The 16,377-nt window shown below is 37.9% G+C and overlaps 1 protein-coding gene across 1 annotated transcript in view; it reads right to left on the reverse strand.

The window, feature by feature from the left end:
• PTPN4 (protein tyrosine phosphatase, non-receptor type 4 (megakaryocyte)) overlaps positions 1-15,883 on the reverse strand; it is a 79,142-nt gene extending 63,259 nt beyond the window's left edge. Inside the window, exons 1-2 of the mRNA XM_010161103.1 lie at positions 15,775-15,883; positions 5,346-5,500 (exon numbers count right to left, since the gene is read on the reverse strand). Of these exons, the coding sequence (XP_010159405.1) occupies positions 5,346-5,483 (138 nt within the window). The 5' untranslated portion in view covers positions 5,484-5,500; positions 15,775-15,883. The remainder of the gene's footprint in view (positions 1-5,345; positions 5,501-15,774) is intronic.
• Positions 15,884-16,377: the final 494 nt, after the last annotated feature.

Here is a 16,377-nt window from a genome sequence, read left to right on the forward strand (position 1 = left end):
CTTTTTGAAGCATATGTAAAGAATTAGTATTTTTCTTCTCTGTCATTTTCTGAGAATAAGAATTTCTCCCTTCTCAGCTAAGTACATGATTATTCCTGAAAGCCATTTATTAGCAAAATTTGATATTTAAAAGTAGTACTGAAGAAAGAAAAGGAAAGGAAAAAAGGCTATGATTTGACAAAGAACTTCATAGCCTTTTTTGGGTCACTGAATTTGAAAGTATAGGTGTACAAGTTAAGAATAACTATTTTATCTGAAAAACTATTTCTGAACCTAAACGAACCAGCGTATTGAAAATGTTTCCAAAGTCAAATGGCACAGACAGCTGAAGCAGCCAAATATCTGAGATGTGCGATTTAAATGTGTTCTCTAAAAAATACTGCTTTACTCCAAATGAACGAATTCAACTGAATAACTTACATTGCCTTGCAGAGACAAGTGAACAAACTTCATTTCTACCACAGGCACAAATCTTACCCACAAATGATATATTAAGAATCTGTAGTTGTTGGTACCTAGCATTTTTTTGCCTAACCTGCAAATACTGCCACCACAGTAACTGAAACGCTGAGTGTGCCATTATGGCAGGGCTCAATAAATACATGGGGTGAAACCTGAAGGGAGTTCCCCTAAGAATTTGAAGTGTCATAGCTTCTTGAGGTACAAAAGATAAGAAAATATTCTGCATGAACAACTATCAAACAACAAAAAAAACTATTTAAGAGATAATTGATACATTTTTCCGCCCAGATTTTCTTCTTCTCTGGTACTAAGAAAGCTTCTAACCATCTTCTAGGTGCCAAGTATTACTGATACTACAGTGGATTTGACACATCTTGCGTTGTTTACTGTAGGCAATAAGATATTTTTGAAATTTTAAAGCAAAAAAACTGCTGTTCTGCTCCCAAATGACCTCTCTCGTCATAGGGATTATACAACACTTTACTTTTACAGCTTTTAAAACAGACATACATAAATGCTAAATGAACAAAAGAAGGTTGCAAGAATTTCATTAATTTCCACAGAAGAAAAATCTACAAATCAAGTTGAAGCATTTGTTAACACTAAAGAGCATCCTCTCGAAACTCATTGTTTTCTGTTCAGCTGACATTACACAGAAGTTGAGTAAACTGTCAAAACCATTTCTTTGGACCAAGAACCCCAAGTCACTTGATAATTTATTTCATAATAACATAAGTTAAAAAATAATTATCAACAAATCATGTTTGAAATTATTCCAGCAGGACAATCATAACCATAGCTCCGCATATTTAAGCCGAAACTACATAAGGCATGTATTTCAGGTCCCATATAATTTTGGCTAAGTTAAAGTGACCTAAGAATCACTGTATTTACTTCGAAAGATCTTACTTTTAAAGAAATCATATGGAGAAAATTTCTTGATGTTTAATTAAATTAACAGCCAGTAGGAGCAGCATTGTTCACTATTGAAAAAATTACTTTTCAATACGTAAAAACAAGCAAAGAAGAAAACCCAGATGTTAACAGAATAAATACACAACAGTATAAATGCATAAGGCAATTGTAATGTACAATCCAAAAATAGTCACTTTCATTTTTACTAAATTAGGAGTTTCTGATATATTCTGAAATAAACCAGTAATCAGTACAATTTTCTCAGCAAATAAAACTAATTTTAAAATTACACAGCAACACTAATTGCTTCTTGGCATTTTTCCCCATGTAGATTTAAATCAGAACTCAAACTAAGAACTTAGTGATAGTAAATTTCAGAAAACAGGAGACATTTGAAACCCGTGTTTAGGCTCATATTTACCACAGCTGACACGTTACTACTTAGGAACATGCAGATCTCAATTCTGTAGCTTTTTTCCAATCTAAATCTGAGAATCTATACTGTTTCTTAGACATGTGAATAGTTGTTTCCTAACAAAATGATAGAACTTGCTGATCAGTTTGAATTTAGTAATACAACCACAAGGCAGGCATTTCTCCTGCAATAAAGCAGCAAATTTGGTAAGAGAAGGCCAGTTTCAACATGAAGCATTTGTTTTGATCACAATGTTTTACTCCGAGTGCAAAATTAAGATAAGCACGTAGTAAAACCAGACCTCAGTTTAACCCATCTCTGGTATTTATATAATGATGTGGCAGCTTGTCAGAGCAGGCAAAGGTCACAATCCTGCTTGTTGTGAAAGGTCCAAAATATTTGTAATACACTCACAACCACTGAATAGCTTCTAGATATTGTAGTAAGTATGATAACAAGTTTCTACTTTTGCCTTTTTTCAAATAAAAAAGCAAAACCAAATAAATGTGGATTAGCATAAAAAGAAACTTGCTTTATTCCTAAAGTTGAACATGAATATTTCCTCCTTAAATAGGGAAAAATATATGAAAAATGGGAACTATCTAACATAAAACTGCAGTAGTTAGATACAAAACATCAACATTTTTTCTGAACTGGAATATTAAAATGTTGTGCATATTACTTCTTAGTCATTGCTGGAGGCAAATTGTCTAACAGATTTTGGCCTTTCAGAAGAGATTTGACACCAACACTAGACATCACTGTATTACCTGCACTTTATCCAGTATCTATCATCATCTAGTGACTAACATCTAGTACCACTAGATCTATAGACGTTAATTTCTAATCCCAAAACGACTGTTTGCTTTTTACAAACACCCATGTTTGAAACTTTAGGAAAACATCCACAGTTACATAGATTTAATGCCTGCTTACCAACTTCCACCACGATCTTCCCAATTTACGCTACTGATGTTCTGGTTTTGTTGCTGGCCTACAGAACCGGCTGCATCTACAGCAAATGCCAGGAGCTGCTATGCCAGTCAAACAAATTGGGATTTCCAATGACAGAAATGGGATGACAGGTGCCAGGTTTTGCCAGAGGGGGTCAGACAGCTCTGCTGCTCACGGGTCTGTGGGAGGCTGCACTGCTCCTTCACTACTGACAACACTGGGACCTCTCGCAGCTCATCACGACTCAAGCAAGCGCATCCATAAGCAGCCAGTGCTGTGCTACTGTCTCCTCCCGTTCTACAGCCTGTGTGAGCTTTGCAAAAAGGTAGCTTTTTTAAAAAAAAAAAAAAAAACAAAAAAAAACTTCCAAAAAGGCTATTCATTTTTTTGGTGAAAGAAAAGGGAAGTAACTAAGTGTTGCTAATGGTTAAATTATTAAGCATTTTCAATTGCAGGGGGGTTTGTGTGGGGGTTTCGTGTTTTGTTTTGAGTTATTTTACAGATTATCAGATTTTACTTCTATTAGAGTGTAAATTCATCAGCTTGGAGGAGCATTCTGAGATAATAAAGGCTCCAAATTGAACCATTTGTCCACCACTGCTAAGCTAGTAGCCTTGTTTACAGAACAACTCATCCCATCTACCTTGACTTAGTTGTCCCTCAAGTTCACTGTGATCCCTGTATCAATGTACTGGCTTACAGCTATGTCAGCCTGCACAGAAGAGATACGCTTTGAGGTATTTAAGCAATTAATTAAAACAATTTGATCCTGACAAAGCAGGTTTACAGCAATGCAAATCATCCTGATCACATTCAGCCTCACTTCTTCCAGCTCTGCTTTCTATGAAGTTTGCTTTTCCAGGTCGAAGTAGCAGTTCTTCAATTGGTAAGCAGAGCATTTTACAGAAAGGAATTCTGCTCTTCAAACATATGCACAGGTTAGTTCCAAGTGATTCTTCTGCCTGCAACCAAAATAACCTTTGTCTGGCTACAATCCACAGGGATTCTTTGATTTGATATGCTCTATACAAGGTAAGGCTTAGCACAAAGAATGCCTGTTTTGGCACATCAATGGAAAAGGCTGGTTGAAATGTGAACTTAGAACACGTCACAAATTAACAAGAGACACTGTGATCAGTTCTTTTCTGTTGGAGAAGAAATAGCATTTAAGTACACTGTTATTCATACATCTCTGCATACTCCAGATGATTAGGTTTATAATCATTAGCATACAGAATAAGTATAGCAATCATCAGGAGAAAAGCAACTTGCTAATTTATTTGATGTTATCTTTGTTCTTCCTATTTTGAAAACAATTCCATAAATATTTATTGCCAAGGACTGTATCAGCCACAAGAAAGAAAAACTCAGCTATAAACCCTGAAAACCCATACACCATGTAGGTTAGCATATATTTCCTATGATTGAATACTTCATTACTCCCTTTTTTTGAAAAAACAGATTGAGGCTAATACCAGAGATCAAAAAGTTTGAGTACCAAGGGGCTTTTTATTCCCCAAACTCAGTTTTAATAGACAAACTTGCAGGCTGATCTATATAAGCAGTAAAGCGTGATCCATGCAACTAAAATATTTAGTACACTAGAGAGGTGGTGAGAACATATTACATAATTTTTTCTTGGGAGAGACAGAATAGACATTTGAGGATTTATAACTGGTGACTCTGCTCCAGACAGGCACTAGCATTCCTTAACAATATACAACTTCTGAACACCTTGATGAAAAAGAAGCGTAACTTCCCATACCTATTGTACAACAATTATTCTTTATTTTAGCCAACTCCTATAAACAAAAAACTGCAAGGCATATTTTAATGGAAAACTCATGCACCTGAAAGCACAGAACACAACGCTTAAAATTTCTCATGCACTATTAACATTTTGTCTCCAACCACGTTGTGCACATACTGCTTTTTGGCAGGCAGTATAGATCTGTTAGCAAGGAGGAGAAGATAGGAGACACAGAAGAGCAGTGGAATATTGTAGAGAAAAAAAGGAAAAAGGTATGTAAGAGCAATTATCCTAGAAAGGAGATGATGTTGATATGTCTTTGGTCATCTCTCCCCCAGCTCCATCATCAATCATTCCCACCCTTAACTATTCAAAAGTCCTGAAAAGTTAAATAGCTTCTCAACAAACTACAAAAATGCCTTAAGAGAACATCCCAAAACCTTCTATCTTGACTGAAAAATCTAAACCAAATAACCATCAAGTCTACCTTACTCATGCTGAAAATGCAAAAACCAGAATGGAGTAAGAAAAAAGATGGCTTCTCATTCAACTCTAGCAAAACTGCCCTCCATTTCCACTATACAACTTCAGCCCGTGAAGACAATTACTAGAAATAAGCTATGCTTTGTACACTCAATTGTGAAATGAAAATCTGTTAGTATCATAAAGGATGCCAGAATGACTAAGTTCACAGCGACTTAGTACATACCTGTACAAGCATGCCTGCCTTGAACAAACCTTCTTCTATTCTCTAAGTAACACTATTCCGAAAGTCAAACTTTAGCCATACAATTCCAGCAAAGGAAAGCAAGATCAGTGATACTGATTTGCAATAAGCAAGTTACTTACATTAACTCTGAAAGCTTGTACAGTGTTATCCAGGAGAAGAATGTTGCAGATCACCTCCGTATGCTGCCTGTCTCGTGCCAGCTCAGATGCTCGTACATTGTAGGTTCTGCCAGCAGGCAATCGGAAACGTGCGGTCATTACTGTCCACACAGAGTCTCTAGGCAAAACAAAAATAAAATTTAGAAAGATCAAAAAGTGCAAATGCAAGAATATCATACTTCAAACACACAGCAAGTCCACTGTTAAACTCTATCAGAGACAAAAGCAAAATAAACACTAAATTCATGGTATCCAATAACAAAACAATTTCTTTCAAATCACAACACAACCTTATTCCGAAATACTCAGTCCTTTACTCTCTGTCCATTGTCAACTCCCTCCACTTTTAAGGTTGTTTAGTGAATTTGAGGGTTTTCTGTACTTTTGTACTTTTTCTGTTTTGTTTTAAGAATAAAGAACAGCATTTTCACTTCAAAAAGCATCGTAATTGCTGGGCTTCATGGCTACTGGGCTCCCAATATTAGAGGCAATTAGGTAATTAATTTCAGTGAAAGAAAATAACGCTTACACCTAAAAGCTTTATGGAGAAAAAGCATGCAGGAAAGAGAACAGCAAATTTTGATGCATTCTTCTGCAAAGCTTGTGCATTCATTGTATAATTAAACATGAGAATACACAGCGATAAGGAACCGTGACCAACAGAAGTCTACACCCTGTGCTGAGTGCTGATAAATAAAATGCAAGAGTTGAAATGTGACTTCCACTTTTCAAAACTAAGGTTAGAATGATTATCCTGCAACCCTAGCCCAGCAAATCACTTAAGTGCACACCTGATGCCACTAGCCCTAGCCAACAATACTAGTTATTTTAAGTGCTTTGCAGGATCAGGGCCTGTGATTCACTTAATTACATACTCAAAACTATTTCTACATCCTTTGACAAGGGCATAAGCAAACAAAGTTTCATAACTTAAGTAGAGAGTATATAGAAATAGAAAATTAAAATATCTTAAAGAATAGTGAAAGAAAACAGATATTCTCAAAACTGACTATAAAAAGATCAATTTACCTTATTCTGTGAAAAATTATTAAGACTTCAAAAATGTTTACATGTTTGCTTCCTATTTTGAGAGGGGTGGGTGCATATCATGACAGAAAAAGGACGTTTAGCAGAGGACAACAAACATCCCAGCAGTGATTAGAGAACTTGCCTGGATCGTAAAAGATATCTATGCTCAGATACACACGACTGTATAGGGGTAACAAGTAAAAGATGAAACCCTTCCTAAAGCGTTAATAGCTTAGATACTTTGGCCCCTACGGGAAAGTAGAAAACCAAGATCCAAGCCTCCTGTATCAGGAAGGACCAGGAATTTAGAGTTCAACTTTCTTCCCACTGCCTTCAGCCAACATCCCAAGTCACTGGCCTCAAAATCCCTCAGGTATTTTGCTTTTCTAGAGTACATCTTCAGCTCTTTCAGCATGACCACGCATCTCACACATAAAAGTCTTTTTGATTATATTCATCCTTGCAAAATGTTTCAGTCTTGACCTCACTAGCATTTTCTGATTAAAAAGCATTTGTTTCCTTACCAGAGAGCTTGCTTTTTTTTTTGGCTACTCAGTCACTCTGGCTTCAGACCTGCAATGCTGTATTCATGTAGAATTACAGCAAGTTGACTTTTGTTTTTCTAAGCCAACACGACAAACTGAGGAAGGATGAAGATACCAAATAAACATACCAGCTGCAAGCTAAGCTTATGAGTTTCTCTAATGATCAAATAATGAAAAATTGTGTCACAGACATTAAGACTCCAAAGTAAAGCCTAACAAGAAAGCACACGTTTGCCGAAAGCTCATGAAGAGGCTGCTTCTGCTCGGCCTTCTACAAGTCTCAAAAATTAAAGAAAACTCTAAGAACAGGTAACACTCTCCACACCAGAGATCTGAGCCAACAATGTAACATTTCACAAACGGCATTTTATCTCACATAGGCACAATCTAGAAGCCAATCACGTTACTCGCCGTAACAGCGAAAAGATCAGCATCTGTACCAGTACAGTTACACAACCAATACCTGTAGCCAAGACTTTAGAGTGGTATTTACCTATGAGCTGAATCAAAAAGAAGGGTTTGGAAAAGCTCGCAATTTTATTAAAAACAGTTTATCCATACCACAGACACAACCCTTGGACAGGCATATTTTACAAGACTTCGTAAGTGAAAAATCAACCAAGACAGTGAGGATTACCTCAGAGTCCTTTCCAATGAATACAAACACCAGTGCACAAAGTAAGACCGTTTAGCTTCCAAATAAGTATTGCAGTCCTCACAAAACCATTTGGTAGTGACCTAGGAAGGTCTAACCCAACAATTCACAGTTTTGCAGCAGAAAAAAGACAACTTAAGGCCAGAAACCATTATGGTTTAAGGGAACAAAAAGGCAAACCTCACCTTTGCTGCCTGTTCTCTCCCCTATTTTTGTCTTATTTGCTGATCAAGACGAACAATATTTTTTCCTTCCTCATCACTGCCTTAAACTAGACCAGAAATTTGTGGGTTTCAAAAAAGGCAACAAATTCATAACAGTGACAAAGGAGAGAATCTGCCCTCAGCGCTCCTCAAAATCTTTCAACACCAAGCAACCAACCATCACATCCTTCGACAGACCCAACCCGCAAACCTTGCAAAGTTCTTTCTGTAACACAGTTGGTCTTGACTCCAACCATAAACACTGAACAATCGCAATGATCCGTGTCTTTCTCAACGTACATAAATGAAGTGGTCAAATTCAAGAAAGCAAGCGGTATTATGAGCTTTCAAACATATGTATTGTGTTTGCCAAGGAAACAGAACCATCTACACGGGGTTAGAACAAGAGCTGATCTAGGTGACAGACCCGAAGGGCAATGCTTTCTCACTCCCTTTATGGAAGGAAGAAATGAATAGGACACATACATAAAGATATTTCTCAGGCTGCCCAGAGAAGCTGTGGATGCCCCGTCCCTGGAAGTGTTCAAGGCCAGGCTGGATGAGGCTTTGAGCAACCTGGTCTAGTGGAAGGTGTCCTTGCCCATGGCAGGGGGGTTGGAACTAGATGGTCTTTTAGGTCCCTTCCAACCCAAACCACTCTGTGATTCTATAAGTTTCTTCCATGAAACTAAGAGGCTTTTGCAATTACAGAAAAAACTTAGTTTTTACAACTAAGTGTAATGACTGAAACCCTGAAATACCTCTACAAAATGGAAACATAACTACCATGAAAGTAATAGAGAGGAAGGTGACAAAAGACACGGCTATTTTCTGCAAGCTATATTCAAAATTATTCTTTCCCCATATGTCACCAAAGCAACTATGGAAGTAAGTAGGCATTATGTTAAAATGCCTTCATCACCACACACTCCTTCAAAAAACCTCCCCTTTTCTAAGATCTGCCAGGGCTATTACATGTAAGTGCTTTGTGGCCAATCGTGTACACAACCCACATTCACGCCTCTATCAGCATACGCACATACAGAAAGGACACAGTTGTTAAGCACAGACAGACCTTGCAATTACTAGTCCTACTGTGACATACTTATTTTGCAATATAATCGGCCCTGAACTGTACCCATATCATCTTTACTGCTCCTTTCTTCCAGAAACACATGCACCAAAAACACAGACATCATTTCTCCTGACCTGTTATTGCTATTCTTGTTACACATTTTGAAAACATAGATGGCTAGCTATTGCTTATGAGGTTATAAATCATAACTATCTGATATCCCAGCCAATATTGATATATAAAATGACTGAACTGAAAAATTCAGATACGCTGGTTGCAAATTTATGAAATAAAAATATGTTATAGCTAAAGTTGATATGGAACGAATAAAGGACTGACTTCAAGCTCCAAAGCAAAATCTTTGCAACCCCAAAATAAACCAGAGTAAAGACAAAAGGTGAGATTCAACAAAAAACCCGATATGAGAACAAATGGTTTAAACAGCAGGTCAGCTACTTAGCAAGATACTGTGTGTGCATATCCATGTCATGGACATCACCATGGCCGCTTGCCCTAAAAATCTGTCTATATATACAAGTGGATTATTTAAATTGCCTTTAAATCGGATTAATCTTTTCCTATGAAGGTTTTTACTTAAAATTTTTCAGCATCTTCTGCTAGGCATGTAATATCTAGACACTTGAATTAATAATCCAAAGCATGTGCTGCTACAGCAACTGGAGGAGGACAGAACTTGCGCAATGACACTCCACTTACCCCTAAGGTCTGTGGAGTAAGTCCTACATTTCCTGCCTGAGCTCAGGTTTCAAGCGATGAAGCAATGCTAGGGAGTGTTCTCTATCAAAGGGCAGAACGTTTCTGCGATACTGGCTTGGTTAGGGCCTCAAAGAGCACACAGAAACTTGACAAGTGAATTTTCATCAACCTTTATTTTTTTATGTAAAAGTACACAGTAAAACAACAATTTGCTTGGGCTTACAATAAACTAACCAATTTTAAACACCCTAATAAATAAGCAGTTGGTTAAGAAGATAATTCACTGAAATTTAATTTATCCAATTCGCTGACTTGAAGAGTTCTTTAAAAGAGAGTTTGCATCATGTACCATACACAAAGACAACCACCACAGTACAGCGTGCACATGTGCATAAAGGTCATGAGAAACCTCATTTTTCATAGCTAATCTAAAGCAGCTAAGAACCTAATGCATTGCCAGGTTTCCATTTGCTTAGAAGTTGGTATTTAGCAACCCAGAAGGCATTATTTCCACTGTAGCCCACCTGCTGATCTCGGTCCAACATAGTACACATGAATTTGCCAGAAGAAGTAGAAAAAAGTAGGCCAGACTCATGGAACACCCACATTCTTCTAAGATGATGTAGCACAAATACATTAAATAGATTACAGACCCCATGATTACTAAAATTATCCAGGCATTCCAATTAGGAGGAAAAACACCCATACTAGAAACAAGAAAATTTTGAATGTTTAAACAGAATAACACAACCTACTGTATTTCAAACCAACCCTGAGTTATATCTAGAACCCATTTTCAAATACATTTACTGAAAACATGTTAGTGAAACTATATTAATTGCTTTGACCAAAACCAGTTTGAAAATGCTGAACATAAAGATGACTGTGCACTATTTTGAGGGAAGTCCACATTAGTCCAACAAAATTTAAAATTTTTTATCTTTCAAAAAATTGTTTTGAAAGCTGACAGCAACTCTGATGTAGCACACAGCTTCAGAGCTCTCCTTACAAGTAAATGAAAATGCATTTCTACTCTGAATTTAAGTTAATTGACCCATGCACTGCAATCCTGAACTGCTTCCAACAATTCATACTTCATTCATTTCTTTCTACTGACCAAACAATGGAAAGTATCCGTAATTCTTAAAAGTTCATATGTAAACTTTGGGTCATTTCACTTGGTTGTCAACAGGTGCAAAGGTTCAATCCAGACTTCTAGCCAGGCAACAGCATCATTAATGATTCAAAAGAAACTGAAGGTTTTGAAAGTTTCTTAATTATCTGTGATATATAAATTAATCAAATTCATTCTGTTTAAGGAAAATAATATACTCCTATAAAGCTGTCATATGGCCACTTACTAAACTCTTCCTAAAGCTTCCACTGGAAAAGCAGGATATTGCAGGATATTGCAGGATAGTCCTTCAGCACTACTATTCTGAAGAGCTGTCAAAAGAAAACAGTGGGTACAGGAAACATTGGCATCCAAAGTTAGGAAGATAGTTTCCAAAACCTCAGCAACTTCTCTTCACTGGTGGGTAACCTAACTGTCCTCTTGTTAGCCCAGGTATCTGCATGGGGCTGGCAGCTCTGAGGCTCCAAGCTCATCCCCCTTCCTCCATCAGGGCTTCCTGCACCCTTGACACTGTGGGCCTGAGCAACCTCCATGATTTGCATGAAAAACTGGTACACCGAACTTACCTAATCTCCAGCTGTTTTTATACATTCCCTCAAGACTTTTGTTATCTGCCGGCACTCTGAGCTGCTTGATTAAATCCCTCACAGATGCAAGAAGTACAGAACAGCAAAAGAAATTCCTATCTGCAAGTATTTCACTCTTGAGAGCAATAAAGAGCAGCAGACATACATGCCCCCAAAATGTCCATGATCTCACCTGCATTTCAATGAATGTGCTGCTCTTACATCCTCAAGCCTCAACAACATAAAGAGCTTCACACCTACATTAATAATTACTCCCCATTTGAAAAATTACTTGGTCACTTCTTTTTAGAAGTCCTTTTTCTTTATCAAAGATGTCTTTTGATAATGCTTTTCATCTACTTCTTTGGATAGAGATTTCAAATCTGAACAACTGCTATATGATACCAAGCAAGATTTTCACTGTTATAATCACATAATTACTAATAGAGACAAAAGGTTAAAGGTGGACACCTTGTCACTCACAGCATTTCATTCTTTCCAACATTAAAATAATAATTAACGATTGTTCAGTCACTCTACACAGGACAGTGGCCAATCTGTTAGAGAAAACTGGAGGATGTGTACCAGAACACAGCAAATCACTTTGGTAGTACTGTAGCAATCTACTCTTCCATCTGAAAAATAAACTAGTTCAACAACCTGACAATTCCCTCCCTTGCTCCTCCCTTCCCTCAAGAACAAGAGCATAGCGAACAGCAAAACCCATTATAAATGACACTATCTAATTAGATGTCAATACTCATTATGCTTGATTTGTATGCACAATGCTCCAGAATTCCAGCTGCTCCCTTATTCTGCTTTGGGTCTGAAGCAGGACTGTGCAGGAAGCCTGGTATCTGCTTTTCTTCATTCCTATATGTAACATTTCAGGAAACAACAGAAAAATAAATACACAGCAAGATAAAACTCCTTAGTTTGAGATTACTTACTGGCATAGTTTGGAAGTAACACTAATAAAAAAGTAGTTTTTAGACACCATGCCATCAACGCTGCCAATTATTTTGAACCTAAAACCTTTATGTCCTTCCTTTCTATGACCAGTCATTCTTCACATGAAGAAAATTAACTCTTCCATGCTCACGGTCCAAGACTCTAGTTTAGATACAATCCGAGATTAAAAAAAAAAATTGAGGAAAAAAAAGGACAAAAAAGAAAAAAATCCCACAGACTTACAGATTCTAAACAGTTCAACATGGTTCATTTTAAACCAACTTCTAAGTTTCAATTTTATTCTTAGTGAATGTCTGTCCATACTACATTAGAACTGGCAGCCTGATAAATGTACCGGATTTCTATAGCATGACCTTGCATAGTGAGTCTCATCTCTTTTTTTCAGTTTTTGACCAGTCTCCTAGATGGGAACTGAGCTTCAGAGATGCTGAAGAAATACACCCAATACACTAGAAGTCTGCAGTTAAGAAAGATCTAGAATTAAAATAGTCAGACTTTTTTTTTCTTTCACCCTACCCTACTTCAGCAGGTTTAACCCATTTTCCTTTTCACTGCAACAGACTTCTTAACAGGTCGGAGTGTGAACAAATGCAAAGACACCAGGAAACCTCCTTCCAGCTAGCTCCTGACAGCTCAAGGCTGAGCATTCCCCATCTGATAACAGTACTTCTGAAGAGACTGGACTTTTGCATCACTTCCAAGTGAAACAAGGAAAACGTCCAGTCCACGTGCCTTTAGGAAAAAGCTTTCTATCGAGTACCTCAGGTTATTCACAACCAACAGAAACCCATCTGTCCCACAGGTGACACACTGAAGACACGCTGTGACCTGAAACCATATGAATATGTGCAGCCACATTGCTTCTGACCCGGAGACCGTACATTTGTAGGTGATGCTCAGGGTAAGGGGAGTTTTATGAGACCACAGTCACACACACTCTTGAACAAGATTTGTCAAGTTTACATGAGGTTTCAGAGATTATTTTGAGCATAAGTCTAGAAGGTTTCTATATGACAGCAGTATACCCACGTGCACCTTAACGAACTAGAAAAAACCCACCTGTTGTTCTATTAAGCAATAAACTATAACTGATCTTCAGGATTCACCTGGATCACAGTGTGACTGCTTTACAGAATGCTTTAGAAACAGCAGAGCATGGTGTGGAGAAACAAAGAGCAGGCAGCTGAAGCTAGAAATGTCTTTAAGTAAAGATACTGGTATAGTTTAGGGCCTGTGATGCATAAACAGAAGTTGTGAATCTGCAGGGAGCCAGCGGCAGACAGGAAGAGACAAGCAACAGGATACTGACAGGTGTTACTGGATGGGCCCTGAATGGACATTAAGCCAAGGAGGCCATGACAATCTTACAACTGGCAGAAGCTCTGCCCACCCCGCCTTCCCAGACCATGTTCCCACTGTAGGTAGGCTGATGGCAACCACCAGCTATAGCCGCAGCCAGCTTGTGAGCCAGCAAAGACCCAGGGAAGGGATGGCCCCTGGGTGCATGGCTGTGGGCACTGCTCTGCTGTGGACCACTTCAGCCAGCGCGATGGACAGCACACACACACATGCAGTTAGCGGCAACTCTCGCTCCTGGAATAAGCAATTTAGGATGGAAAATGGCAAAGCTAGCATGGAAAATAATTAAATCTATTTTTAAAAATCAAAAATTAAAAAAAAAAAAAAAAAGGCAGACCAAAAACTGTGGAAGGGCAGATAGCTGAAGCAGTCATTAAAAGAATAAAGCTGCCAGAAAAAAGAAGTAGGAAGAGGAATACTGTTTAAATATCACAAAATGGTGAATTGAACTATCCTTCTATATTTAAAAAAATATTATAAATTAAACAATTACACCAATGTATGATATTTAGAGGTATTTATCATGTGTAAAGATTACTAGTAATAAATGGAAAAGTTTTCTCAGTGAGTTCCACCTCTAATATTTTAAAATTATTATATCCATAACCTGCCCTTGGTTGACAACAGTTTTAAAAATGGCAATCTCTGACCCTCACAGAGATGATTTCTACATGTAACTCTTCCCATTCCTGGAGCTGGGTCTCATATTCTTGGTTTCATGACTCAGTGCTATAATAAGATGTAACAAATAGAGACTATAATGAAACATTACTAAAATATCTTCTTGATACAAACTTCTCAAAATAAATTTGCAGTAATTTTTGAAATGTGTTCCTAAACTAGGTTAAATAGATTTAAATAGATTTTGCATAAAAAGACAATTCTGGCTCCCATATAACTCTAAGATTAGGAAGCCTAAATATTTACTCCTCAAAAGTAAAAAAAGTGTTGCAATCAGTGCAAGTTCAGACAAACTAAAACCAGAAGCACCAGGTGATAATAAGTTGGTTGTTTATACCTTGCTTAAGAAAGGGGCAAAAAAACACCACCAGAAAAAACACCAACAAACCCGAACTACTTCCTACAGCTTTCCTCACAGGTATCAGGGGATAGCTAAATTTGACACCCCTTTGCTATATGACTCCAAAAAAGATTTCTTTACCTATTAAAAAATGAGTTTATAGTCCTCTAGGTGTCTGGTAGAAATAAAAAGCTCTAAAAGGAGCCTAGTAATCTTTCAGCCTTTAATGACAATGTACAACTGCCTATAGCTGTGATAACATAGTACAGTCTGTTCAGGACACTAATTAACAACCACCTGACTACACGCACTGAGTCAAGGATACATAGCAAACGGCAGTTCGGTTTTGATTTCTGCTTTTCCATCCACATATAAGAGATTTTTAATATAATTTCACAAGCCAAAAAGAGAAAGAAATCACACATAAATAACAACTGCTGATCTTCAATAATTGTATACAACTACGCAGATAAAAGAGGTGTAAACCACCAAATGCTGGAAAGTTTCGTGTTCTAACTTGGTACAGCTGTAAATGAACACAAGTCCCACATCCTATGGGCCACACAAGCCTCAACCACAATTATCTGAAGACAGCATCAACAGAAAACACACCAATGGAGAAAATGTGTGGGCGAGCTATTAACCACTCGAGCACCCACAGATCAATACTGCTGCACACAGCAGGATCTTCAAGTCCAAGCAGCTAGCTGAATTGGCGTCTTTAGTTCCAGCCATGGGATCTGTGCTGCGAAGCCTTTAAGCTGAAGGCAGTCTGAATTGAAAACAAACTGGCAAAATTCAGAAGAAGCTTTTATTCTGCTCATAGCCAACTTCAAGTTGAATTTCGGCTGGCGCTAGAACTGAAGTATTAGACAGAGGGAGGAAAGTTGTCTGTGTATACTCCGTTCAGAGTTGCTAAACCTAAGCCAAATTATCTTCAATAGACTTAAACACAGCAGATGCTAATTCTAAGGCTTAATATAACCAATTGGACACTTTCCATCAAAATTACTTTTTAATCAGAAATGCCATTTTCACAAAATAGAAATTTCAGTTTTGCCAAAAAACACCAATTTTCTGCTGGAAACATTAAAATAATGCCTGTCTGGCTACCTGCCTGGAAAACGCTCGTCAACTCCACTTCCTCTTCCAACAGAGAACAAACCAAGGGAACTCTTCTAGCAGTGCTGCCCAGAAAAGTGACCTCACTCCATCCGTGCCCCTGGCTCGCAGCCACCCTGCCTCGCACTCCTTTCCTCAGCACCCCAATATGCAGCCTCTCCCCAGCTGTTTGCCCTGAGGTATGAAAGTGGAGCAGGTCTCCTTTTCCAGCTGCTCTCGGGGTGTGCGCTGGAGACCGCAACACACTACGGGCACTAGAATGAAAGCTCTGCACACAGGGCGAGGGCAGCTTTGCTGACAGACCTACCCTGCAGAAAAAGAATCATCTTATTCATATCATCCCAAATTTTTAATTCTCCTTTTATTTACCTTTAAAAGCTCTCAATTTTTACCACTTCAGTGCAGCTCAGGAAAGCATTTTTCTGACTTGCCTCTTCCTCCTCTCAAAGATTTTCTTTATAGGAAACAGTTTCCATTTTCAGGGAAGCTCAAGAGGACTAGAACTTCAAAATGTTTTGAATGAATCTGGCAATGATAATATCGCTCACATTCAAGTGATTAAGCAGTTAAATCTGATAATCACTCACCTGCAGT

Source organism: Eurypyga helias, unplaced genomic scaffold (genome assembly GCF_000690775.1).
Source record: "Eurypyga helias isolate BGI_N326 unplaced genomic scaffold, ASM69077v1 scaffold9801, whole genome shotgun sequence".
NCBI lineage: Eukaryota > Metazoa > Chordata > Aves > Eurypygiformes > Eurypygidae > Eurypyga > Eurypyga helias.